Source organism: Oncorhynchus masou, chromosome 29 (genome assembly GCF_036934945.1).
Source record: "Oncorhynchus masou masou isolate Uvic2021 chromosome 29, UVic_Omas_1.1, whole genome shotgun sequence".
NCBI classification, from domain to species: Eukaryota; Metazoa; Chordata; class Actinopteri; order Salmoniformes; family Salmonidae; genus Oncorhynchus; species Oncorhynchus masou.
Window position 1 is genome coordinate 17,323,828 of NC_088240.1, and position 27,672 is coordinate 17,351,499.

General features: G+C 48.4%; 2 protein-coding genes across 2 annotated transcripts in view; both read right to left on the reverse strand.

Moving 5' to 3' along the window:
* LOC135519092 (unconventional myosin-XVI-like) overlaps positions 1-25,238 on the reverse strand; it is a 290,319-nt gene extending 265,081 nt beyond the window's left edge. The window contains 1 exon segment of the mRNA XM_064944150.1: positions 25,159-25,238. The gene's annotated coding sequence lies outside the window, so the exon portion shown is untranslated.
* On the reverse strand, positions 13,471-14,868 carry LOC135519485 (uncharacterized). Its single transcript, XM_064944716.1, has one exon. It carries the CDS (start codon positions 14,866-14,868, stop codon positions 13,471-13,473), a length of 1,398 nt encoding a protein of 465 aa, XP_064800788.1.
* Positions 25,239-27,672: the final 2,434 nt, after the last annotated feature.

Genomic DNA, 27,672 nt, shown 5'->3' on the forward strand with positions numbered 1-27,672 from the left:
CAGTGTACATCGACACACACTCATATATACATGTTTGCACGCAGGCATACACAGTTCTGTAAGGATGGGTTGAGGCAGGGATGTTCCGCTGACCTATAAGCCCCCTCCTGTGTCCCGATCTGCTTCAGTACACTTCAAATGTGAGAAGATGCACGCACACACAAACATGATAAATAACCATTTTCAGCGTTTGAGAAAATAATTGAGGGAGAAACCAGGGGAAAGAAAGAGCAGAAAAAAAGGATAGAGAAATGATTCACTGCTCATCCTCCCTGAGAGCCGTTTTCTTCTACTGATGTATCCATTCCAGATATATCGTATTGTCTCTGTATTTCCCTCCCTTCATCCCCGGCTTCCTCTCTCCATCCCTCTCTTCATCCCCGGCTTCCTCTCTCCATCCCTCTCTCTCTCCATCCCTCTCTCTATTTCCCTCTCTCTCCACCCCTCTCTCTCTCCATCCCTCTCTTTCTCCATCCCTCTCTCTCCATCCCTCTCTCTCTCCATCCCTCTCTCTCTCCATCCCTCTCTCTATTTCCCTCTCTCTCCACCCCTCTCTCTCCATCCCTCTCTTTCTCCATCCCTCTCTCTCCATCCCTCTCTCTCTCCTTCCCTCTCTCTCTATCACTCTCTCTCCATCCCTCTCTCTCCATCCCTCTCTCTCCATCCCTCTCTCTCCATCCCTCTCTCTCCATCCCCCTCTCTCTCCATCCCTCTCTCTCTCCATCCCTCTCTCTCTCCATCCCTCTCTCTCTCCATCCCTCTCTCTCTATCCCTCTCTCTTCATCCCTCTCTCTCTCCATCCCTCTCTCTCCATCCCTCTCTCTCCATCCCTCTCTCTCTACATCCCTCTCTCTCTCCATCCCTCTCTTCATCCCCGGCTTCCTCTCTCCATCCCTCTCTCTCTCCATCCCTCTCTCTATTTCCCTCTCTCTCCACCCCTCTCTCTCCATCCCTCTCTTTCTCCATCCCTCTCTCTCCATCCATCTCTCTCTCCTTCCCTCTCTCTCTATCACTCTCTCTCCATCCCTCTCTCTCCATCCCTCTCTCTCCATCCCTCTCTCTCCATCCCTCTCTCTCCATCCCCCTCTCTCTCCATCCCTCTCTCTCTCCATCCCTCTCTCTCTCCATCCCTCTCTCTCTCCATCCCTCTCTCTCTATCCCTCTCTCTTCATCCCTCTCTCTCTCCATCCCTCTCTCTCCATCCCTCTCTCTCCATCCCTCTCTCTCTACATCCCTCTCTCTCTCCATCCCTCTCTCTCCATCCCTCTCCCTCTCCATCCATATCTTTCTTCATCCCTCTCTCTCCATCCCTCTCTCTCTCATCCCTCTCTCTCCATCCCTCTCTCTCCATCCCTCTCTCTCTCCATCCCTCTCTCTCCATCCCTCTCTTTCTCCATCCCTCTCTCTCCATCCCTCTCTCTCTCTCCATCCCTCTCTCTCCATCCCTCTCTCTCCATCCCTCTCTCTCTCCATCCCTCTCTCTCTCCATCCCTCCCTTCATCCCCGGCTTCCTCTCTCCATCCCTCTCACTCTCCATCCCTCTCTCTCTCCATCCCTCTGTCTCCATCCCTCTCTTTCTCCATCCCTCTCTCTCCATCCCCCTCTCTCTCCATCCCTCTCTCTCTCCATCCCTCTGTCTCCATCCCTCTCTTTCTCCATCCCTCTCTCTCCATCCCCCTCTCTCCATCCCCCTCTCTCTCTCCATCCCTCTCTCTCCATCCCTCTCTCTCTTCATCCCTATCTCTCTCCATCCCTCTCTCTATTTCCCTCTCTCTCCATCCCTCTCTCTCCATCACTCTCTATCCCTCTCTCTCTCTCCATCCCTCTCTCTCCATCCCTCTCTCTCTCCATCCCTCTCTCTCCATCCCACTCTCTCTCCATCCATCTCTCTCTATCCATCCCTCTCTCTCAATCCATCTCTCTCCATCCCTCTCTCTCCATCCCTCTCTCTCTCCATCCCTCTCTCTCTATCCCTCTCTCTCCATCCCTCTCTCTCCATCCCTCTCTCTCCATCCCTCTCTTTCTCCATCCCTCTCTTTCCACCCCTCTCTCTCTCCATCCCTCTCTTTAACTGTCTCTCGTCCTCCTCTCTTTAACTGTCTCTCGTCCTCCTCTCTTTAACTGTCTCTCGGCCTCTTCTCTTTAACTGTCTCTCGTCCTCCTCTCTTTAACTGTCTCTCATCCTCCTCTCTTTAACTTTCTCTCGTCCTCCCCTCTTTAACTGTCTCTTGTCCTCCCCTCTTTAACTGTCTCTCGTCCTCCTCTCTTTAACTGTCTCTCGTCTTCCCCTCTTTAACTGTCTCTCGTCCTCCTCTCTTTAACTGTCTCTCGTCCTCCTCTCTTTAACTGTCTCTCGTCTTCCCCTCTTTAACTGTCTCTCGTCTTCCTCTCTTTAACTGTCTCTCGTCCTCCTCTCTTTAACTGTCTCTCGTCCTCCTCTCTTTAACTGTCTCTCGTCCTCCTCTCTTTAACTGTCTCTCGTCCTCCTCTCTTTAACTGTCTCTCGTCTTCCCCTCTTTAACTGTCTCTCGTCCTCCTCTCTTTAACTGTCTCTCGTCCTCCTCTCTTTAACTGTCTCTCGTCTTCCCCTCTTTAACTGTCTCTCGTCCTCCTCTCTTTAACTGTCTCTCGTCCTCCTCTCTTTAACTGTCTCTCGTCCTCCTCTCTTTAACTGTCTCTCGTCTTCCCCTCTTTAACTGTCTCTCGTCCTCCTCTCTTTAACTGTCTCTCGTCCTCCTCTCTTTAACTGTCTCTCGTCTTCCCCTCTTTAACTGTCTCTCGTCCTCCTCTCTTTAACTGTCCCTCAACCTCCCCTCTTTAACTGTCTCTCGTCCTCCTCTCTTTAACTGTCTCTCGTCCTCCTCTCTTTAACTGTCTCTCGTCCTCCTCTCTTTAACTGTCTCTCGTCCTCCCCTCTTTAACTGTCTCTCGTCCTCCTCTCTTTAACTGTCTCTCGTCCTCCTCTCTTTAACTGTCTCTCGTCTTCCCCTCTTTAACTGTCTCTCGTCCTCCTCTCTTTAACTGTCTCTCGTCCTCCTCTCTTTAACTGTCCCTCAACCTCCCCTCTTTAACTGTCTCTCGTCCTCCCCTCTTTAACTGTCCCTCGTCCTCCTCTCTTTAACTGTCTCTCGTCCTCCCCTCTTTAACTGTCTCTCGTCCTCCTCTCTTTAACTGTCTCTCGTCCTCCTCTCTTTAACTGTCTCTCGTCTTCCCCTCTTTAACTGTCTCTCGTCCTCCTCTCTTTAACTGTCTCTCGTCCTCCTCTCTTTAACTGTCTCTCGTCTTCCCCTCTTTAACTGTCTCTCGTCCTCCTCTCTTTAACTGTCTCTCGTCCTCCTCTCTTTAACTGTCTCTCGTCTTCCCCTCTTTAACTGTCTCTCGTCCTCCTCTCTTTAACTGTCTCTCGTCCTCCTCTCTTTAACTGTCTCTCGTCTTCCCCTCTTTAACTGTCTCTCGTCCTCCTCTCTTTAACTGTCTCTCGTCCTCCTCTCTTTAACTGTCTCTCGTCCTCCCCTCTTTTTTTGCCATCTCCAATATCTCTCCCTCTGTCTTGCTTCCTCTCATTCATTCTTTCTCTCCATCCCTCTCTTTCTCTATTCTTTCTCTCTATCTGTCTGTGATTCCTGCTGAATTACTCCCCCAGGAGCCTCCCGCTACCTGCCGGTCAACTTCATACAGCTGCAGCACTCTCTCTGCAGCAAGCACACATACCCACCCACAGGACACACACACACTCTCTCACACACACACACGCACGCACGCACGCACGCACGCACGCACGCACTCACACACACACACACACACACACACACACACACACACACACACACACACACACACACACACACACACACACACACACACACACACACACAATGTAAACCCACAGGCAAGCACGACACACTCTCTCTCCCACACACACACACACACACACACACACACACACACACACACACACACACACACACACACACACACACACACACACACACACACACACACACACACACACACACACACACACCTACAATGTAAACCCACAGGCAAGCACGACACACTCTCTCTCCAACACACAACTACACACGCTGGCTACACAGAATGAAATATCAGAGACATGTTGGCTCACTATTACTATACATGACACTATCGTATCTAATGTAACACAGGTACATTACAGAACAAACTGACATAGAGATAGTGACATCATGCTCTCTCATACACACAAGACTGGCATGAGCTAATACACACCTATTTGGCACACCTCTCTCTCTCCCATCATCCCATCTCTCTCTCTCTCACACAGCCTCTCTCTCACACACTCTCTCTCACATCACCCCATCTCTCTCTCTCTCTCACACACGCACAGCCTCTCTCTCACGTCATCCATCTTTGTATCTCACCCACAGCCTCTCTCTCACACACTCTCTCTCACATCACCCCATCTCTCTCTCTCTCACACACGCACAGCCTCTCTCTCCCATCATCCCATCTCTCTCTCTCTCACACAGCCTCTCTCTCACACACTCTCTCTCACATCACCCCATCTCTCTCTCTCTCTCACACACGCACAGCCTCTCTCTCCCATCATCCCATCTCTCTCTCTCACACAGCCTCTCTCTCACACACTCTCTCTCACATCACCCCATCTCTCTCTCTCTCTCTCACACACGCACAGCCTCTCTCTCACGTCATCCATCTTTGTATCTCACCCACAGCCTCTCTCTCACATCATCCCATCTCTCTCTCACACACAGCCTCTTTCTCTCTCTCTCTTCCTCTCTTTCAGTCTCGCTCTCCCTTTCTCTCACCCCCCCCACACACAACTGCATCAGCTACACACTGACATAAATGACAGACAGATAGAGAGAGAAGGAGATATGGAAACAGAAAAATGAGGACAGATGTCCAGAGGTTACTTACAGCATTTGATGAAATGGTAGTGGGACATGTTGTCCTTTAATCAGTCAGTCAGATAGTCAGAGACAGAGTCAGCCACAGGTTCCCTCCAGCTCTGGCTAAGCTAACATCAGTGCTAGTAACCCAACACCATGCATTATTCATTCAGCTGCTATCGACTCCGCTCCTCTCTGCATTATTCACTATAGGATTCAGATGGCAGCAGAGCACACACACACACACACACACAGTCAGCAGGCAGACACCGCATCTTAGAGTTGCAGCGCTTGCAGCTCTCCCAGCCGTCGGCCAGATAACCGCCACACAACCTCTCCCCAATCATGACCGGCGCACGTGCTCATTGCACATCACTGACTGACAGCACAGTAGACCCGCCCCACTGCAACACACCCCCTGACGCAATGCTTCACACCTGACACACACATTTCCACTACACTATTAATGTGTCAGACATACACACACCTCCCTCTGCTTTTCCTGAGCTGAAAGAAAAAGGGGCGGAATTAATTGGGGTGACTCTTCACTCTCGAGGATGAGAGAGAGAGAGAGAGAGAGAGAGAGAGAGAGAGAGAGAGAGAGAGAGAGAGAGAGAGAGAGAGAGAGAGAGAGAGAGAGAGAGAGAGAGAGAGAGAGAGAGAGAGAGAGAGAGAGAGAGAGAGAGAGAGAGAGAGAGAGAGAGAGAGAGGGGAACGGAAAAGGAGGAAGAAAAGGATGGAGCACATTCGATAGAGGTAGAGACAGAGAGGGAACAATTGCAAAAGGAGGGGAAATAGAGAAACAGAAGTAGAAAGATGGCAAGAGAGAGGGAGTAAGTAAAATGGAGAGGAAACGATAGAGGTGGAGAGAGAGTGATGTTGAGCTGCTGCAGTGCGGCTCTGCTCTGTTCTCAGGGCTGTGACGGGATAAATGTTCAGCAATGGTCCTTTAACTGGCCACAAATTAGCTCTAGATAAGCCTGGTCATCATTTAACGACCGGTCACGTACCGTCACACACACTTCATCATACATGTCACCCCCTCTCTCACACAGCACCATCACACCACTGATTTACACGCATTGCATGAAGTGTGAAGCAGACACGTCTGTGTGTTTATGTGTGTGTTTGTTTGCGCGCGTGTGTGTGTTTGGATGTATGTGTATGTCTATAGATTTACTGTGAATATACGTGCCTCATACTGCATGTGATTGTGTGAGGAGATTGATTTGCATGCATGAATAAGTTAGCTGCAACCTAGAACAGCAACTCGATCTCACAGTCTCATGTCAGAATTAGAAGTACAGCCATATTTCTCAAACGTCAAATTTCAAAGTTGTTCCAAACGTCAACTTTCAAAGTTGTTCAACATCAAATTTCAGTGTTTAAGGTTAATTTTGGGCATTAACTCCAAATTCTTAAGGTTAGGCATTAAAAGGTTTCTTTCTTAAGGTTAGGCATTAAAAGCCAAATTAAGCTTGATATGAAAATGTGGTCGAAGGCTTCATATGGAGGGTGTAACGCAATTGCGGAGCCTCCGGAGGCATTCAGAGGCCAAACGAAGCTCCGTACCGTATCGCTGTGATTTTGTAACAATACGGAGGGCGTGGTATAGCTCCACATTGACATGATTAGTTGGCGATAGGTGGGGGCGGAAGGTCCTGCATAAACAGGAACTCACAACTTCCTTCACAGCAGCTCTGTGCTGCTCCATGATGTTGGATTGACCATGCACCCCCTTTAACTCTGAATGGTTTAGGTAAGGGGTTAAGGTAAGGGTTACGGTAAGGGTTAAGGTAAGGGTTTAGGTAAGGGTTAAGGTAAGAGTTAAGGTCAGGGTTAAGGAGAGGGTTAAGGTAAGGGTTAAGGTCAGGGTTAAGGAGAGGGTTAAGGTCAGGGTTAAGGAGAGGGTTAAGGTAAGGGTTAAGGAGAGGGTTAATGTAAGGGGTTAAGGTAAGGGTTAAGGTCAGGGTTAAGGTAAGAGGTTAAGGTAAGGTAAGGGTTAAGGTAAGGGTTAAGGTAAGGGTTAAACCTGTTAAAGATAGGGCTGTCTGCTGCCCCCTTTGGAGTAATTGCGTGCCCATATTAAACAGAAAACAAATATTTCAAAAATTGCTAATATATGCATATAAAAAATATTATTGAATAGAAAACACTCTAAAGTTTCTAAAACCGTTGAAATTATGTCTGTATGTAAAGCAGAACTCTCAGGGCAGTCATTCTCCCAAACTCTCTCTTGTCATCATAAAAGTTGGCCCAACTTTGACGTCATCGCCCCCACCCTTCCCAAGCGCCTACAGACCTGGGAACAGTTTCTATGTCTTCAGCGCGATGTCTGCTTTCAATGGGGCTTCTCATTGTGAGAATAGCGCGCTCACGAGAGTTTTGGCAGCCCGAAACCTTTCGGTCACGCGAAAAAAAAGGTCACATTCATGCTCGCTCTCCTCCGGTGCTCTCTCTTTTCCTAGACTAATTAAACGACGCATGTGTTTCTGTTCGTCCTGAGAATTGTTGTGCACCTTTATAACATGCTAAAGCTTGGTTATGAACATAGTTTGACAAGTTTAGTCAACATATAATATGTAAATTTGACGTTTTGGTGCGCATCCACTTGACTTTTGGCTGCATTTCAACCGAAATATGCCGTGTTTGATAACCGAAAGACACAGACTTCACAACTAAACAATGTTTTTGGTGAGTATTATTCCTTCCAGGTCTTCTGATGGAAGAACAGCAAAGGTAAGGGAATATTTATGTGTTAAATTTGGGTTTCTGTGGACTCCAAGATAGAGGAGCCATCATGCTAATTTCTGAGCGCCGACTCATATTATAGCCTAGTGAACGAATTCTGTAGCGTTAAAAATAAATGTAACACAGCGATTGCATTTAGAAGAAGTGTATCTTTCTATATATATGTAGAACATGCATATTTAGTTAAAGTTTATGATGTGTATTGCTTGTTATCTGACGTTATCTGCCGGAGCTATCGTCATTTCTCCGGACATTTGAGTAGCATTTTTTGAACAATGCGTAATTGTAAACAGAGATTTATGGATATATATAGCATATTATTGAAAAAAACATAAATGTACTGTGTAACATGTTATATTAATGTCATCTGATGAAGATTTCAAAAGGTTAGTGATTTATTTTTCTTTTAATCCTGCGTTTGTTGATTGCATATTTTGTTCAACTTGGCTATGCAAATTAGCTGTGTCTTCGGTGGTGGTTTGAGATAAATATGTGCTATGTTTTCGCCGTAAAACATTTTAGAAATCTGACTTGCTGGGTAGATAAACAAGGTGTTTATCTTTCATTTAAGCTATTGGACTTGTTAATGTGTGGAGGTTAAATATTTTAAGAATATTTTTTGCGTTCCATGCGCCACATTCCAGCTGAGGGTGTTAGGGAAAGTTCCCAAATGGGGATCAACATCCACAAAAGGTTTTAAGGTAAGGGGTTAAGGTAAGGGTTACGGTAAGGGTTACGGTAAGGGTTACGGTAAGGGTTAAGGTAAGGGTTAAGGTAAGGTTTAAGGAGAGGGTTAAGGCAAGGGGTTAAGGTAAGGGTTAAAGTAAGGGATTAGGTTTGCGATAGGCTTAAAACAAAAATGTAAACAACTACTTTTTTTGTGCTGGATTTGAACTTGTTACCTTTGGAATGAGAGGCAGATGCTTACACCCATATGCCATCCCAGTCCACAATGCCCTTTAAAAACTGAAACCTACTTGAAGGTCAGTGCCCTCTGTTGCCCCTAGTGGCCGGTTTCCATGTCATCTCCCCACGTCCTCAAATACTGTCGAATACTGACTTGTATCATGTGAAACCTGACTGATTACAGAGGTTGTGTGTGTGTGTGTGTGCGTGTGTGCGTGTGTGCGTGTGTGCGTGTGTGTGTGTGTGTGTGTGTGTGTGTGTGTGTGTGAGAATCTGTGCTACTGCTTCTGCTGGTGTATCTGTGTGACACTGTGTTTGTGCGTGCGTGCGTGCGTGCGTGCGTGCATGCATGTGTGTGTGTGTGTGTGAGGAGAGAGAGGAGAGAGGAGGGCTGGTAGAGAGAGAAGAAGAGAGAGAGGAGGGATGGCTGACAGAGAGAGAGAGAGAGAGAGGAGGGCTGAGAGAGAGAGGGGAGGGCTGAGAGAGAGAGAGGAGGGCTGAGAGAGAGAGAGGAGGACTGAGAGAGAGAGAGGAGGACTGAGAGAGAGAGGGATGGGGTAGTGATGGATAAGGAGGTAGAGGGATGAAAGGTAGAATATAGGAGAGTTGGAGACCATGTTTGTCTGATCTACTTTCTGTCTGTCTGTCGGGTGGCAGGTGGCCTAGCAGCTAAGAGTGTTGGGCCAGTAACTGAAAGGTCGCTGGCACTTTACCCTCATTTCTCCTGTAAGTGGCTCTGGATAACAGCATCTTCTAAATAAAATAAAAACATCTTGAGAAGGAAAGCCCACAGGGGTCACCTGATCTTTTATTTAATTAATTTTTCGAACCCTTATTTTACCAGGTAAATTGACTGAGAACACATTCTCATTTACATCAACGACCTGGGGAATAGTTACAGAGGAGAGGAGATGAATGAGCCAATTGTAAACTTGGGATGATTAGGTGGCCATGATGGTATGCGGGCCAGATTGGGAATTTATTGTAGGACACTAGGGTTAACAATCCTACATTGGGATGTTTTTTTAGAGTATAGGAAAGGGTGCCTCCTACTGGCCCTCCAACACTACTTCCAGCAGCATCTGGTCTCCCATCCAGGCACTGACCAGAACCAACCCTACTTAGCTTCAAAAGCAAGCCAGCAATGGGTTGAAGGGTGGTATGCTGCTGGGAATCAATGCTCTGGGGGCCACCTGACAACCTGCCCCTCCCTTCCCAGGAAGAAACCCCCTGTCTGAGATGGGTAGGGGTGTGGAAGGGTGGGGGAGAGATGGGTGGGGGTGTGAGAAGGGTGGGGGTGTGAGAAGGGTGGGGGTGTGAGAAGGGTGGGGGTGTGAGAAGGGTGGGGGTGTGAGAAGGGTGGGATGTGAGAAGGTTGGGATGTGATAAGGTTGGGGTGTGAGAAGGGTGGGGTGTGAGAAGGTTGGGATGTGAGAAGGTTGGGATGTGAGAAGGTTGGGATGTGAGAAGGGTGGGGTGTGAGAAGGGTGGGGTGTGAGAAGGTTGGGATGTGAGAAGGTTGGGATGTGAGAAGGTTGGGATGTGAGAAGGTTGGGATGTGAGAAGGTTGGGATGTGAGAAGGTTGGGATGTGAGAAGGTTGGGATGTGAGAAGGGTGGGATGTGAGAAGGTTGGGGTGTGAGAAGGGTGGGGTGTGAGAAGGGTGGGGTGTGAGAAGGTTGGGATTTGAGAAGGTTGGGATGTGAGAAGGGTGGGGTGTGAGAAGGGTGGGATGTGAGAAGGGTGGGATGTGAGAAGGGTGGGTGTGAGAAGGGTGGGTGTGAGAAGGGTGGGGTGTGAGAAGGGTGGGGTGTGAGAAGGGTGGGGGTGTGAGAAGGGTGGGGTGTGAGAAGGGTGGGGTGTGAGAAGGGTGGGATGTGAGAAGGGTGGGGTGTAAGAAGGCTGGGGTGTGAGAAGGGTGGGGGTGTGAGAAGGGTGGGGGTGTGAGAAGGCTGGGGTGTGAGAAGGGTGGGGGTGTGAGAAGGGTGGGGTGTGAGAAGGGTGGGATGTGAGAAGGTTGGGGGTGTGAGAAGGGTGGGGGTGTGAGAAGGGTGGGGGTGTGAGAAGGGTGGGATGTGTGAGAAGGTTGGGATGTGAGAAGGGTGGGATGTGAGAAGGGTGGGTGTGAGAAGGGTGGGTGTGAGAAGGGTGGGATGTGAGAAGGGTGGGGTGTGAGAAGGGTGGGATGTGAGAAGGGTGGGTGTGAGAAGGGTGGGGTGTGAGAAGGGTGGGATGTGAGAAGGTTGGGATGTGAGAAGGGTGGGTGTGAGAAGGGTGGGTGTGAGAAGGGTGGGAGTGTGAGAAGGGTGGGGGTGTGAGAAGGGTGGGGCGTGAGAAGGGTGGGACGTGAGAAGGGTGGGACGTGAGAAGGTTGGGACGTGAGAAGGTTGGGACGTGAGAAGGGTGGGTGTGAGAAGGGTGGGTGTGAGAAGGGTGGGGTGTGAGAAGGGTGGGGGTGTGAGAAGGGTGGGGTGTGAGAAGGGTGGGGTGTGAGAAGGGTGGGGTGTGAGAAGGGTGGGTTGTGAGAAGGGTGGGGTGTGAGAAGGGTGGGGGTGTGAGAAGGGTGGGGTGTGAGAAGGGTGGGGTGTGAGAAGGGTGGGATGTGAGAAGGGTGGGGTGTGAGAAGGGTGGGGTGTGAGAAGGGTGGGGTGTGAGAAGGGTGGGTGTGAGAAGGGTGGGGGTGTGAGAAGGGTGGGGGTGTGAGAAGGGTGGGGTGTGAGAAGGGTGGGGTGTGAGAAGGGTGGGTGTGAGATGGGTGGGGGTGTGAGAAGGGTGGGTGTGAGAAGGGTGGGGTGTGAGAAGGGTGGGATGTGAGAAGGTTGGGGGTTGAGAAGGGTGGGGGTGTGAGAAGGGTGGGGTGTGAGAAGGGTGGGGTGTGAGAAGGTTGGGATGTGAGAAGGGTGGGTGTGAGAAGGGTGGGTGTGAGAAGGGTGGGGTGTGAGAAGGGTGGGGGTGTGAGAAGGGTGGGGTGTGAGAAGGGTGGGGTGTGAGAAGGGTGGGATGTGAGAAGGGTGGGGTGTGAGAAGGGTGGGGGTGTGAGAAGGGTGGGGTGTGTGAGAAGGTTGGGATGTGAGAAGGGTGGGATGTGTGAGAAGGTTGGGATGTTAGAAGGGTGGGATGTGAGAAGGGTGGGTGTGAGAAGGGTGGGGGTGTGAGAAGGGTGGGGTGTGAGAAGGGTGGGGTGTGAGAAGGGTGGGGTGTGAGAAGGGTGGGGTGTGAGAAGGTTGGGATTTGAGAAGGTTGGGATGTGAGAAGGTTGGGGTGTGAGAAGGGTGGGGTGTGAGAAGGGTGGGATGTGAGAAGGGTGGGATGTGAGAAGGGTGGGTGTGAGAAGGGTGGGTGTCAGAAGGGTGGGGTGTGAGAAGGGTGGGGGTGTGAGAAGGGTGGGGTGTGAGAAGGGTGGGGTGTGAGAAGGGTGGGATGTGAGAAGGGTGGGGTGTGAGAAGGCTGGGGTGTGAGAAGGGTGGGGGTGTGAGAAGGCTGGGGTGTGAGAAGGGTGGGGGTGTGAGAAGGGTGGGGTGTGAGAAGGGTGGGGTGTGAGAAGGGTGGGATGTGAGAAGGTTGGGGGTGTGAGAAGGGTGGGGGTGTGAGAAGGGTGGGGGTGTGAGAAGGGTGGGATGTGTGAGAAGGTTGGGATGTGAGAAGGGTGGGATGTGAGAAGGGTGGGTGTGAGAAGGGTGGGTGTGAGAAGGGTGGGATGTGAGAAGGGTGGGGTGTGAGAAGTGTGGGATGTGAGAAGGGTGGGTGTGAGAAGGGTGGGGTGTGAGAAGGGTGGGATGTGAGAAGGTTGGGATGTGAGAAGGGTGGGTGTGAGAAGGGTGGGTGTGAGAAGGGTGGGGGTGTGAGAAGGGTGGGGTGTGAGAAGGGTGGGTGTGAGAAGGGTGGGGGTGTGAGAAGGGTGGGGTGTGAGAAGGGTGGGTGTGAGAAGGGTGGGGGTGTGAGAAGGGTGGGGGTGTGAGAAGGGTGGGGGTGTGAGAAGGGTGGGGCGTGAGAAGGGTGGGACGTGAGAAGGGTGGGACGTGAGAAGGTTGGGACGTGAGAAGGTTGGGACGTGAGAAGGGTGGGACGTGAGAAGGGTGGGTGTGAGAAGGGTGGGGTGTGAGAAGGGTGGGGGTGTGAGAAGGGTGGGGTGTGAGAAGGGTGGGGTGTGAGAAGGGTGGGTGTGAGAAGGTTGGGGGTGTGAGAAGGGTGGGGGTGTGAGAAGGGTGGGGTGTGAGAAGGGTGGGGTGTGAGAAGGGTGGGGTGTGAGAAGGGTGGGGGTGTGAGAAGGGTGGGGTGTGTGAGAAGGTTGGGATGTGAGAAGGGTGGGATGTGTGAGAAGGTTGGGATGTTAGAAGGGTGGGATGTGAGAAGGGTGGGTGTGAGAAGGGTGGGGGTGTGAGAAGGGTGGGGTGTGAGAAGGGTGGGGTGTGAGAAGGGTGGGATGTGAGAAGGTTGGGGGTTGAGAAGGGTGGGGTGTGAGAAGGGTGGGGTGTGAGAAGGGTGGGATGTGAGAAGGTTGGGGGTTGAGAAGGGTGGGGGGAGAGATGGGTGGGGGTGTGAGAAGGGTGGGGGTTGAGAAGGGTGGGGTGTGAGAAGGGTGGGGTGGGGGTGTATGAGAAGGTTGGGGGTGTGAGATGGGTGGGGGTGTGAGAAGGGTGGGGGTGTGAGAAGGGTGGGGTGTGAGAAGGGTGGGGTGTGAGAAGGTTGGGATGTGAGAAGGGTGGGTGTGAGAAGGGTGGGTGTGAGAAGGGTGGGTGTGAGAAGGGTGGGGTGTGAGAAGGGTGGGGGTGTGAGAAGGGTGGGGTGTGAGAAGGGTGGGGTGTGAGAAGGGTGGGATGTGAGAAGGGTGGGGTGTGAGAAGGGTGGGGGTGTGAGAAGGGTGGGGTGTGTGAGAAGGTTGGGATGTGAGAAGGGTGGGATGTGTGAGAAGGTTGGGATGTTAGAAGGGTGGGATGTGAGAAGGGTGGGTGTGAGAAGGGTGGGGGTGTGAGAAGGGTGGGGTGTGAGAAGGGTGGGGTGTGAGAAGGGTGGGATGTGAGAAGGTTGGGGGTTGAGAAGGGTGGGGTGTGAGAAGGGTGGGGTGTGAGAAGGTTGGGATGTGAGAAGGTTGGGGGTTGAGAAGGGTGGGGGGAGAGATGGGTGGGGGTGTGAGAAGGGTGGGGGTTGAGAAGGGTGGGGTGTGAGAAGGGTGGGGTGGGGGTGTATGAGAAGGTTGGGGGTGTGAGACGGGTGGGGGTGTATGAGAAGGGTGGGGGTGTGAGAAGGGTGGGGTGTGAGACGGGTGGGGTGTATGAGAAGGGTGGGTGTGAGAAGGGTGGGACGTGAGAAGGTTGGGACGTGAGAAGGTTGGGACGTGAGAAGGGTGGGACGTGAGAAGGGTGGGTGTGAGAAGGGTGGGGTGTGAGAAGGGTGGGGGTGTGAGAAGGGTGGGGTGTGAGAGGGGTGGGGTGTGATAAGGGTGGGTGTGAGAAGGTTGGGGGTGTGAGAAGGGTGGGGGTGTGAGAAGGGTGGGGTGTGAGAAGGGTGGGGTGTGAGAAGGGTGGGTGTGAGATGGGTGGGGGTGTGAGAAGGGTGGGGGTGTGAGAAGGGTGGGGTGTGAGAAGGGTGGGGTGTGAGAAGGTTGGGATGTGAGAAGGGTGGGTGTGAGAAGGGTGGGGGTGAGAAGGGTGGGTGTGAGAAGGGTGGGGTGTGAGAAGGGTGGGGGTGTGAGAAGGGTGGGGTGTGAGAAGGGTGGGGTGTGAGAAGGGTGGGATGTGAGAAGGGTGGGGTGTGAGAAGGGTGGGGGTGTGAGAAGGGTGGGGTGTGTGAGAAGGTTGGGATGTGAGAAGGGTGGGATGTGTGAGAAGGTTGGGATGTTAGAAGGGTGGGATGTGAGAAGGGTGGGTGTGAGAAGGGTGGGGGTGTGAGAAGGGTGGGGTGTGAGAAGGGTGGGGTGTGAGAAGGGTGGGATGTGAGAAGGTTGGGGGTTGAGAAGGGTGGGGTGTGAGAAGGGTGGGGTGTGAGAAGGGTGGGTTGTGAGAAGGTTGGGGGTTGAGAAGGGTGGGGGGAGAGATGGGTGGGGGTGTGAGAAGGGTGGGGGTTGAGAAGGGTGGGGTGTGAGAAGGGTGGGGTGGGGGTGTATGAGAAGGTTGGGGGTGTGAGACGGGTGGGGGTGTATGAGAAGGGTGGGGGTGTGAGAAGGGTGGGGTGTGAGACGGGTGGGGTGTATGAGAAGGGTGGGTGTGAGATGGGTGGGGATGTATGAGAAGGGTGGGGTGTGAGATGGGTGGGGGTGTATGAGAAGGGTGGGGGTGTGAGAAGGGAGGAAAGAGGGAGGAGAAAGAAGAGCACCTCTCATCTGTGGTCAAAGGAGCAGAAAAGTAATTAGAGATGGTTTCTACATATAGTAGGTCTGTCTGTGAGGAATCTAAAGTGAGAGAGGGCCTCTGTCTCTGTGTGAGAATCAGGCGGTGTCTTTTTGACCGTCCGTCCGTCTCCCTCTAGGACGACATTGACCCATTACCCTGTCAGTGAGAATGTGGTCCTGTAGAGGACAGATTACTGGCTGTGTATAGACGTCTGTCAGGGGAACGGTCTGTACCTGTCACTCAACACACAGAGTGAGTTGTGGGGCGACAGGAAGCCTAGTGGTTAGAGTGTTGGACGAGTAACCGAAAGGTTGCAAGATCAAACCAGAGCTGACAAGGTAAAATCTGTTGTTCTGCCCCTGAACGTGGCAGTTAACCCACTGTTCCTAGGCTGTTATTGAAAATAAGAATTTGTTCTTAACTGACTTGCCTAGTTGAAAAGATAGGGACCATGTTACTCTTATATATATCATATACAGGGTACACCAACATAAAGGAAACAGTTGGGCCACCACGATCTAGAACAGCTTCAGTGTCTGGAACTCTATTGTCGGGATGTGATACCATTCTTCCATGAGTAATTCCATCAGTTGATGGTGGTGGAAAAGGCATTCAAGAATCTCCTATAAGCGATTAATTGGGTTGAGATCTGGTGACTAAAACACACACACCCTTTAAACCCCCTATGCTCCTTTGAGACCCCTTTTTCAAACTCACTGAGATCTCTTCATCTAGCCAAAATAATGGGCAACTGGGCATTTTAATAAATGACCCGAAGCACGATTGGATGTTAATTTATTAACTGAAGAATCACACCTGTGTGGAAGCACCTGCTTTCAATATACTTTGTATCCCTCATTTACTCAAGTGTTTCCTTTACTTTGGCAGTTACCTGTACATCCCCAGAGGAGGAAGTTGACTACTCCACTATCCACGTGGATTTGCTCAGCTTCTCACTCCGTCCTCTCTCGCCTCCTTTTGAAAAAGATCAAAGGTAATCGAGGAGAGGCGAAGAGGAGAAAGAACGTGGGAGAAAATGCGCTTGCATGAAATGAGAATCTCCTCTCCACTCCCGTGTCATCAGGGACGTTAGGTTTCCAGGGTGCAATCCCAAAATAAATGTGTAAAGTGATAAAACAAATGTAGCTGGTGGTGGAAGACATCTTTTTCTCCACTGATAAAATACCAGCTGCTTCAAAAGGGTTCCCCATGAGGACAAAGGCTGTTTTAAGTTCTGGGGTTATGTATGGGTTTAGGGTTAATGGTAAGGGCTTAAAGAAAATAAGATTTGGAATGGAAATTCATCTGAGGTCCCCACAAACATAGAGGGACATCACATGTGTGTGTGTGTGTGTGCGTGCATATGTGTGTCAAGGTCACACTGTGATCGATACACATGCACATGCACACACACACACTAGCACGCACACACACACACACACACACACACACACACACACACACACACACACACACACACACACACACACACACACACACACACACACACACACACACACACACACACACACACACACACACACACACACACACACACACACACACACACACACACACACTAACCCACCCACCCAGCCAGCCAGCCAGCCAGCCAGCACAGTAACCCACCCACCCACCCACCCAGCCAACCAGCCAACCAGCCAGCCAGCCACACATACACTAATTATGATTAAATTCATAAAATGTTTATTACATGGCTTTGTGACAGTAACACTAGTAATGGAAAATGTCACCGTAGAGTTTGAAACATCACGGAAGTGAGACTAATTGTAACAGTACGACACATTGTGAAATGAGGTCCCAATTTAAAGCACTAAGCTAGAAGGCTAATCTATTCATCTGTGTTGCTATGCAGTCACATCCTGACATTAAGTCTCAGTATACTGGTATCTCTCTCTATCTCTCTCTATGACTGTAATTAGGTCAAGTACTGAGAGAGAACTGGTGTTCTATATAAACCACCTAATATCACATCTCACATCTTCATAGAAATACTACAGGAAAACATACAAAGACTGTTCCAAATGTATCTGGATCTGTGTGTGTATTGGAGAATGCTGCTTACTGAGCTAGCGAGGTAAGAGGTTGCACATCCAACAGTTTACATGTCAGAGAGCTGTCAACTGATGGTGCTCCTTCTGACACACCTATCACCACATTCACACCTTTCTCCTGGGAATCAATACCGAGACAACCTTATGCTGCCTGCCTGCCTGCCTGCCTGCTTGCCTGCCTGCCTGCCTGCCCGCCTGCCTGCTTGCCTGCCTGCCTTATAAGGATTATGGGGTTCATTAAGTGTCTGTTCCAAACTCCCTGTTGTCCTAGAGAGTATTTACGTGCGCGCGCGTGTGCGCGTGCGTGTGCGTGTGTGTGTGTGTGTGTGTGTGTGTGTGTGTGTAATGTTCAATGCAGGAGTGACCTGGACACTTGCATTTAATCAGAGCACAAACAAGTAAGCTAGTAAAAGTCCTCAGCTGCTATTCTAGCCAGTCAGATACACTTTGGGAAAACTGCCACGATGCTCATTTATAATACATGTTCACAAACGTGATCCCTTACCTTATGCATTCATTCAGCACACTCCTGTCAATGTTATTGTCTTCTTGTCATTAAAATCTAAATGTGCTCTGACGGATCAACACAGTTTTAAGTAACTTTTCAATGAGTTCCCAAAAACTTGTCGCCATCCACAAGTAAAAGTAGCAGGAGTGCGGGTTGCACACAAAACATCCAGGTAAAACAGCAACATCAGAGTGATCATTGCTTGCTTGCACGACATGTGCACAGTCAAAAGAAAACGGCATGCTTGCTAACTAGGTTAGCTATGTGATAAAATTCATCTTTGACTTTTGACCTTTTTTTTTACCTAACAAGATAAATAAATGCACACACACACTGTCAAGCGACGGTGTACTAGTGCGCGCGTCTTGCTACTACGGAGGAGAGAACGGTGGAGCGACCAGACACAGATAGCTATCCAACTCTCAAGGAAGACATATTTGCCCTCATCCGCCAGCTGCACACCATCCCTACAGTAGAATTCACACAATCAGCCTATAACCATTTATCCTTTTCAAGCGCCACATTCTGTCATTTGTTCTGGAGGGTCTATACTGTATAAGCATGAGAGAACCCACTAAAGAATGGACATTTTTCCCTGGGCTGAGACGAGGGGGAGAGTGGTTTTGTATCAGAGAATGGTATTTTGGAGCTAATATTCTATAAGAGGAACAGGAGCTCAATCAGTCAGAAATGTTAGGTTCTTGTACTCAGCTCCAGTGAGCTCCTGCCCAACTCCATCTAACTCGCTCCATTTGCTCTTCTCTGAGAAACAGGCTCCAGCAAAGCACCAACTGCCCACACCTTTTGACAAGAGACAGAGCCAAGCTAGAATACACACACTAATACACACTTGCACGCACAGACACACACAAGCACATGCGGCATACACACACGGTAACATTCACACACGTAGTCACAGGCTCGCTTGCATGCACACACACCACCCAAACACACACCCACACATATACTGATACTGTACCTGGTCTAAATCCACAGGTGTGTGTGTGTGTGTGTGTGTGTGTGTGTGTGTGTGTGTGTGTGTGTGTGTGTGTGTGTGATTCGTTTAATCTCCCTATCACCCTGGATTGCAACCTTTAATCACATAATCACCCCTCTAAAAGAGCAGCTCAGCCATGGGTTCCACTGAACTGGAGGTATTACTCATGGAACACAGGCATACTACTACACAAAAGCTTCTACTGATATTGACCCAGTTCAGACAGGATAGACTGTTAATGTCAAAATGTAGAGAAAAGGCACACACGCACGCACATGTTCGCACACACGCACTCATATTTATTCATCGACAAACTAGCACCTAAGAATTCGCACAGACATGCAAATATACACACCCAACACATGTACGCATGCATATACACACAAACCAACCACCTGCCCACACACACACAAACTAACCCCCTGCCCACACACACATAAACCAACCCCCTGCCCACACACACACACACAAACCAACCCCCTGCCCCCAAACACACAAACCAACCCCCTGCCCCCACACACACAAACCAAACCCCTGCACCCACACACACAAACTAACCCCATGCCCACACACACACAAACCAACCCCCTGCCCCAAAACACACAAACCAACCCCTGCCCCCACACACACAAACCAACCCCCTGCCCACACAAACACAAACCAGCCCCCTGCCCCCGCACACACAAACCAACCCCCTGCCCACACACAAACCAGCCCCCTGCCCCCACACACACAAACCAACCCCCTGCCCACACACACACAAACCAGCCCCCTGCCCGCACACACACAAACCAACACACAAGCCAACCCCCTGCCCCCACACACACAAACCAACCCCCTGCCCACACACACACAAACCAACCCGCTGCCCACACACACATACCATACAGTAACTCCAGTCTGATAAAGTGCTCCAGGAAAGTGCCCTCCCACTTGTCACTATGTGCCAGTCTGCCAGTCTCCAGTATGGCGTCAGAGGAACCAAATAAGCTGAGTGTTTCTGTCCATGTAGACAGCTAGGAGTCTGCAGACTGGCAGGCTGCTACCAAGGACGGACGGACGGACAGACAGATATGAGTCTGCAGGCTGACAGGCTGCTGCCAATGGCAGGCAGACAGACAGACAGACAGACAGACAGACAGACAGACAGACAGACAGACATACAGACAGATATGAGTCTGCAGGCTGACAGGCTGCTGCCAATGGCAGGCAGACTCATGCTCCCCGCTACAGCTCCACTCCACTCCAGTATGGATGCTGAATGTTTCATGAGACCACCACACAATGAGGAGACAATGATCAGCTACAGTCAGGGACTAAAAGTCTATGGTCAGAGGTGAACTGAAAACCAAAACTTCATTGGGAATCTGAGGCTGACTGTGTCACGTTTAGCAAGATAAATCCCACTGTTAACTAAATAGCAATAGAAACCAAACAGTTTCCAAACAGTATCTCTGATATCCAAATCCAAACCAACTAAAAGAGATTGAGTCGATAATTTCCTAATGTTCCCAATGCCAATCTGCCTAGCAGGATCAGAAATAGGCCATCTGTAGTGTAGGACCCAAGAGAGACTGCAGCAGAGCACATAATGACAGAGAGAAGAATGATTCAGCTCATTAACACTGATGGCTGAGAGAGAGAGAGAGAGAGAGAGAGAGAGAGAGAGAGAGAGAGAGAGAGAGAGAGAGAGAGAGAGAGAGAGAGAGAGAGAGAGAGAGAGAGAGAGAGAGAGAGAGAGAGAGAGAGAGAGAGAGAGAGAGAGAGAGAGAGAGAGAGAGAGAGAGAGAGAGAGAGAGAGAGAGAGAGAGAGAGAGAGAGAGAGAGAGAGAGAGAGAGAGAGAGAGAGAGAGAGAGAGAGAGAGAGAGAGAGAGAGAGAGAGAGAGAGAGAGAGAGAGAGAGAGAGAGAGAGAGAGAGAGAGAGAGAGAGAGAGAGAGAGAGAGAGAGAGAGAGAGAGAGAGAGAGTCAAGATTGGGTGGTAGAGGTAAGAGGGAGAGGGGAGAAAAAAAGTGAGAGAATGTAAGAAAGAGAGGAAAAAAATGGAGAAAAGGCCAGGGGAGTGAATCACTTTTGAGCAGTAGCCACTGTAACTACTGGTCTTTCTCTCTCCATCTTTCCTTTTCCTTCCTCCAGTCTTTTCTCCTCCCTCTCACCACCCCTGACCAGCCAGACACTAAAATGACCAGCCAGACAATACAATGAACAACAACCAGACAATACAATGACCAGCCAGACACTACAATGACCAGCCAGACACTACAATGAACAACAACCAGACAATACAATGACCAGCCAGACAATACAATGAACAACAACCAGACAATACAATGACCAGCCAGACAATACAATGACCAGCCAGACAATACAATGACCAGCCAGACAATACAATGACCAGCCAGACAATACAATGACCAGCCAGACAATACAATGAACAACAACCAGACAATACAATGACCAGCCAGACAATACAATGACCAGCCAGACAATACAATGACCAGCCAGGCAATACAATGACCAATGAGACAATACAATGAACAATAACCAGACAATACAATGACCAGCCAGACAATACAATGACCAGCCAGACAATACATTGAACAACAACCAGACAATACAATGACCAGCCAGACAATACAATGACCAGCCAGAAAATACAATGACCAGCCAGAAAATACAATGAACAACAACCAGACAATACAATGACCAGCCAGACAATACAATGACCAGCCAGACAATACAATGACCAGTCAGACAATACAATGACCAGCCAGACAATACAATGACCAGTCAGACAATACAATGACCAGCCAGACAATACAATGACCAGCCAGACAATACAATGACCTGCCAGACAATACATTGAACAACAACCAGACAATACAATGACCATCCAGACAATACAATGACCAGCCAGACAATACAATGAACAACAGCCAGACAATACAATGAACAACAGCCAGACAATACAATGACCAGCCAGACAATACAATGACCAGCCAGACAATACAATAATCAGCCAGACAATACAATGACCAGTCAGACAATGCAATGACCAGCCAGATAATACAATGACCAGCTAGACAATACAATAATCAACCAGACAATACAATGACCTGCCAGACAATGCAATGGACACACACAGAGAGAGAGATAGACACACACTCTCACAATGAAATACACACTGACTCAGAATGTACGAACATAGACTCATTAGTAAACGCTAACACAAACCCACATATCCCCACTCACACTGGCTAAAAGAGAAACTCACAAGCAAACTTTAACATACTCCCACATCTCGCCTCACAGGAAGGCAGATGATTCTGGTTATGCTGTGTGGCCACTATGCCAGTTGTTACTGCGGCCATAACATTAACAAAACTTCCCCCATCCCAGACCCAGACCCCTGCTCACTCAGTTATCAGAGTAGAGCTGTTCATGGAAAACTGAACAGAGGGACAGGGGGAGAAGGAGAGGGGGAGAGGGGGGTCGTGAGAGTGAGGGAGAGATCTGTAGAGCCAACTGATCTGTGGGATACTAAATTACTTTAGTCTATGACTTTCGTCTTTAATACCAGGACTTTGTCCAAATTGTGCTGTGAATCACAGAGAACAAAGCTTTACAGGCACCTAAACATATAACTTTTCCTTGGTTAACACACTCTACACACACACACAAGTGCATGCACACAAACACACGCACACGTACACACAGACACATTTACCAACAGCACAAACGTGCAGCACATTTCTATTAGAAGCTTGACTGCACTGGTGTGTGTGTGTGTGTGTGTGTGTGTGTGTGTGTGTGTGTGTGTGTGTGTGTGTGTGTGTGCGTGTGTGCGTGCGTGCGTGCGTGCGTGTGTGTGTGTGTGAGGGACAGAGGGTCCATCTGACCGCAACCATGCAGACCAGATGACTCCACCAGCAGGGAGGACACACACGAACACACAAACACACGAACATACACACGAACACACAAACACACGAACACACGAACGCATACACACACATGCCAAATTCTCTCCTCTGTCCTGCCCTGCTGACCTCATTGTGACTCTACAAACTTGTTTGATGCATTTGCTGTTTGTTTTGGTTATGTTTCAGATTATCTTGTGCCAAAAAGTTAGACACTCTGTTATCATGCCCCCCCCCCCCAAAAAAAAAAAATGCTAACCTCCTCATTGTAATGGTGAGAGGTTCGCATGTCTTGGGGGTAATGATATTTGTGCATCTATAATTTTGTCACCCATCATTATTCACGATTCCTTCAGGACTGTTCCATAATCATGTTTGCATCCACATTAATGTAGTGTTTAGAAACATATATTATTTTTTACAGTAAAATTGACTCCAAAATTCTAACAGTGTTTCTGATTGTATTCGCAACTCACTATCATATACTTTTAATGTGGGGCTATGATAGTCAATTGCAAATAAGTCTGACGTAATGTCTCTTACCTCACCACCACTAATGAGATAGGTGAGGCTTGATGCATGTTGCTGGGGTCGTGGTCGACAGTGCACACCTCATCTCTCCTGTCACATCCAACATGGATGGATATTTGTTTTTAATGCAGACGAGAGCACTGAATCAGCGTACCATGAGTTTTAATGCAGTTCTCCCTTTGAGTCAGGAACCAGAACTCCTCTATTGTGACCCATAGCTGCTTTGTCTGCAGCATTCGGACACGTCAGCTCGATCAGTTGTTCGATTATAGACACGTCAACTGAGCCAGGATACCTGTCAAATGAATTTAGCTGATTTGGTCACTCATCTGCATAATGGTTTTGTGTTTGCATGCTTGTGTTCAGTTTGTTCAGTTTCCCAAATACACTACATGACCAAAAGTATGTGGGCACCTGTTTGTCGAACATCTCATTTCAAAATCATGGGCATTAATATGGAGTTGGTCCCCCCTGCTATAACAGGTGCCCCTGCTGCTATAACAGCTTCCATTCTGCTGGGAAGGCATTCCACTAGATGTTGGAACATTGCTGCGGGGACTTGCTTCCATTCAGCCACAAGAGCATTCGTGAGGTTGGGCGATTAGGACAGGCTCGCAGTCAGCGTTCCAATTCATCCCAAAGGTGTTTGATGGGGTTGAGGTTAGGACTCTGTGCAGGCCAGTCAAGTTCTTCCAGATATGGTAAAGTCAATGGATGGGCATTTCGGGCCTCACAGCTAACATCCATTTGAAGATCATAAGGTGGGGGGTTTTGAGTCTTCAGTCAGTTTCCTCTTGATTGCTAGCTACAGAATCAATTCCTAGTCTCACAGTATTATCTGATGTGAGATTCTATGCCTCTGCGTCCCCAACACATTGTTTTCACCATATCAATTGCGGCCGGTAATATCAAAGTTTTTGCAGTAGTTTGTGGTTTGATAGCGTACGGCGCCTAGCCATTCACTGTGGGAATGACTCAAGTGCAGCGGTCAAGTGCAGCTTTTTTCCATGATCGAAGGGTGCTCTTTTGATTTCAATAACAATAAGGTTAACAACATTACAATGATTTAGAGAGACAAAAATGATATTATAATATGATAATATATGTATTATTATATTAGTATTTTCTTTTACCAGAATTTTTTACATTCTCCCGCGACCCCATTTTCATATCAGGCGACCGCACATGGGGTCACAACCCCTAGTTTGGGACCCGCTGCTGTATGTGAAAACAGTAACTCCAGCTCTCATTGTGGGGTTGTTGCTGAAAGTCAGAGGGTTGCATCAAAGCATCAGTAAACCAGCTCTATTTGACCCCATTTTCAACTCTAATGAGGGATCTTGCTGACAGACATTATTGCACTGATCTGTGTGTCTATGTATCTGTCAGGTTTATTAGAAATGATGGTGGGATGATTTGCCAAACATGGTTTCACACACACACACGTGTGCACACAATCAGAGTCATTCCAACACAAGGACAGCCTTTATACAGATGTTACTTGTGATGACCTTCTCATGATTCTTCCAACAGCCAGTACAAGAGGAGAGAATATAATCCCTTTTCCACACATTCATCATGTTAATTTTACACCCCTTGCCACACAGAGCCTTAGCATTTGATGGTATATTTAGAACCATGACAACTGCACCGCACATCTGCCTGTCCTTTCATTCCCTAAAGCCGGGAGCACGCACACACACACACACACAGTTCAGACTATTAGAACACTAACACACACACACACATGCTCTCTCCTACGCTCTTTCTCTCTCTCTGACTCACTCACTCACTCACTCTCTCTCTCTCTCTGACTCTCTCACTCACTCTCTCTCTCTGACTCTCTCACTCACTCACTCTCTCTCTCTCTGACTCTCTCTGACTCTCTCTCTCTGACTCTCACTCTGTCTCACTCTCTCACTCACTCTCTCTGACTCTCTCACTCACTCTCACTCTCTCTCTGACTCTCTCACTCACTCTCTGACTCTCACTCTCTCTCTCTCTGACTCTCTCACTCACTCTCACTCTCTCTCTGACTCTCTCTCTGACTCTCTCACTCACTCTCTCATTCACTCTCTGTCTCTCTCTCACTCTCTCTCACTCTCTCTCTCTCCCAAACACTCTCTCCAAAGAGAGAAAGAAGAGAAAAAGACAGACAGAAAACCCCTCCACTATTCCACCAACATGATCTTAGAAAGAAAGCAACATTTACAGGAAAATAAAGAAAGAGAGGAAGAAAAAGATCCCTACCGGAGGAGCCCGTCCACGGGGAACAAGGGATGGAGGAGCCCGTCCACGGGGAACAAGGGATGGAGGAGCCCGTCCACGGGGAACAAGGGATGGAGGAATGAGAGAGAACGTGTCTATTCGCCAAGCGAACGGAACGCCGCCTCCCACACTCTTCCACCGAATCAATCACTCTCTTTCACCTCCCCGTCACTGTGATGTCATTCATTCAGCCATTCCCCCGTTGCTATGGAAACTATGCCGTTTTGTTTTCCTCTTTCTCCCACCTCTCTTTTACTCCTCCCTCTCTCTCTCTGTCAGACCCCCACCGATCCTTTCTGAGAGGTGCAACCCCCCCCCCCCACCTCCCCAAAATCCCCGCTCCTCCCCCTTATAATTTCTGTCCTGTCCTAGAGCAGGGGTAGGGGAGATGGGGGTGAGTCAGAACAGGGGAGGAGAAGTCAGCTTCAATTGAGGCTCAGCTAACTGTGCCTGCGCTAAGTGTCATAGAGAAACGGCAAGCTTTGTTGTTGTAGCACCAGACGAGCACACCTGACTCAACTTCCACAGCTTGGGACAATAAGGTCTATGTGCATTTTGGTCTAATTGTTGTTTTTGACATATTCTTGTCCTGTTCAATGTTTTCTAGCTAAATACCCAAATTCATGGAACAAAACACACAAAGCAAAAAAATACAGAGAACAAAACACACAGAAAAAACACACAGAACACAAACACAGAGCAAAACAGACACAGAACAAAATACACAGAACAAAAGAGATGATGTGGAAACTAGCCACTAGAGGCAACTGTGAGAGCTGTGAGCACCTGCCTCTGGAAACAAAGGTTGCATATTCGAATCCAGCAATAAAAAGTTGTTTTTAAGATTTTAGTGTAAATATTTTTCTTTTTTATAATATTCCAAACCTTAACCCTTAACATTCAGAGTTAATACCTAAAGTTAAGATTTAGGAGATAATGCCTGAACTTAACCCTAACCTTAAAAACGTATTCGGTATGAGCTAATGTTGAGCTAACGTAGGCTAATGCGATTAGCATGAGGTTGTAAATAACAAGAACATTTCCCAGGACATAGACATATCTGATATTGGCAGAAAGATCAAATTATTGTTAATATAACTACACAGTCTAATTTACTGTAGCTATTGTAGTGAAAGAATGCCATGCTATTGTTTGAGGAGAGCGCACAATTTTGAAAATGAAAGTTACTAATAAACATATTAGTCACATTTGGGCAGAATTGATACATTTTTAATAGAAATGCAATGGTTCATTGGATCAGTCTCAAACATTGGCACATACTGCTGCCATCTAGTGGCCAAAATATAGATTGCACCTGGGTTGGAATAATACATTATGGCCTTTCTCTTGCATTTCAAAGATGATGGTTTTTTCTTTGTATTAGCTTTTACCAGATCTTTTGTGTTATATTCTCCTACATTCACATTTTCACAAACTTCAAAGTGTTTCCTTTCAAATGGTGCCAATAATACGCATATCCTTGCTTCAGGTCCTGAGCTAAAGGCAGTTAGATTTTCATATTTGAATCTACATTTTAGGCAACAAAAAAAAAAAAATGGGCGGGATCCTTAAGAGGTAAAAAATGTGGAGTTAACGCCTAAATTTAACCCTAACCTTAAAAATGTGGAGTTAACGCCTAAATTTAACCCTAACCTTAAAAATATGGAGTTAATGGCTAAATTTAACACTAACCTTAAAAATGTGGAGTTAACGCCTAAATTTAACCCTAACCTTAAAAATGTGGAGTTAACGCATAATGTTAACACTATCCTAAGAAATCTGGAGTTAACCTCTTGAAACTCTGGGGGCAGTGTTTCATTTTTGGATGAAAAACGTTCCCGTTTTAAACAAGATATTTTGTCACAAAAAGATGCTCGACTATACATATAATTGATAGATTTGGAAAGAAAACACTCTGAAGTTTCCAGAACTGCAAAGATATTGTCTGTGAGTGCCCCAGAACAGGAGCTACAGGCAAAACCAAGATGAAACTGCAAACAGGAAATGAGCAGGATTTTTGAGGCTCTGTTTTTCACTGTCTCCTTATATCGCTGTTAATGCGACAGGAATGAGCCTGCCCTATCTATCGTTTCCCCAAGGTGTCTGCAGCATTGTGACGTATTTGTAGGCATATCATTGGAAGATTGACCATAAGAGACTACATTTGCCAGGTGTCCGCCCGGTGTCCTCCGTCGAAATTGGTACGTCATTTTCAGCTGCTGGTATTTTTCCATGGGATTCTGAGACGAAAGCAGGCTTCCACGAACGGCATATCAATGAAGAGATATGTGAAAAAACACCTTGAGGATTGATTCTAAACAACGTTTGCCATGTTTCGGTCGATATTATGGAGTTAATTTGGAAAAAGTTTGACGTTTTGGTGACTGAATTTTCGGTTCTTTCGGTAGCCAAATGTGATGTACAAAACAGAGCGATTTCTCCTACACAAAGATTATTTCAGGAAAAACTGAACATTTGCTATGTAACTGAGAGTCT

Excerpts from the sequence above, each read along its gene's own strand:
- LOC135519485 (XM_064944716.1), bottom strand. The coding sequence starts at position 14,868 with ATGAGAGGTGCTCTTCTTTCTCCTCCCTCTTTCCTCCCTTCTCACACC.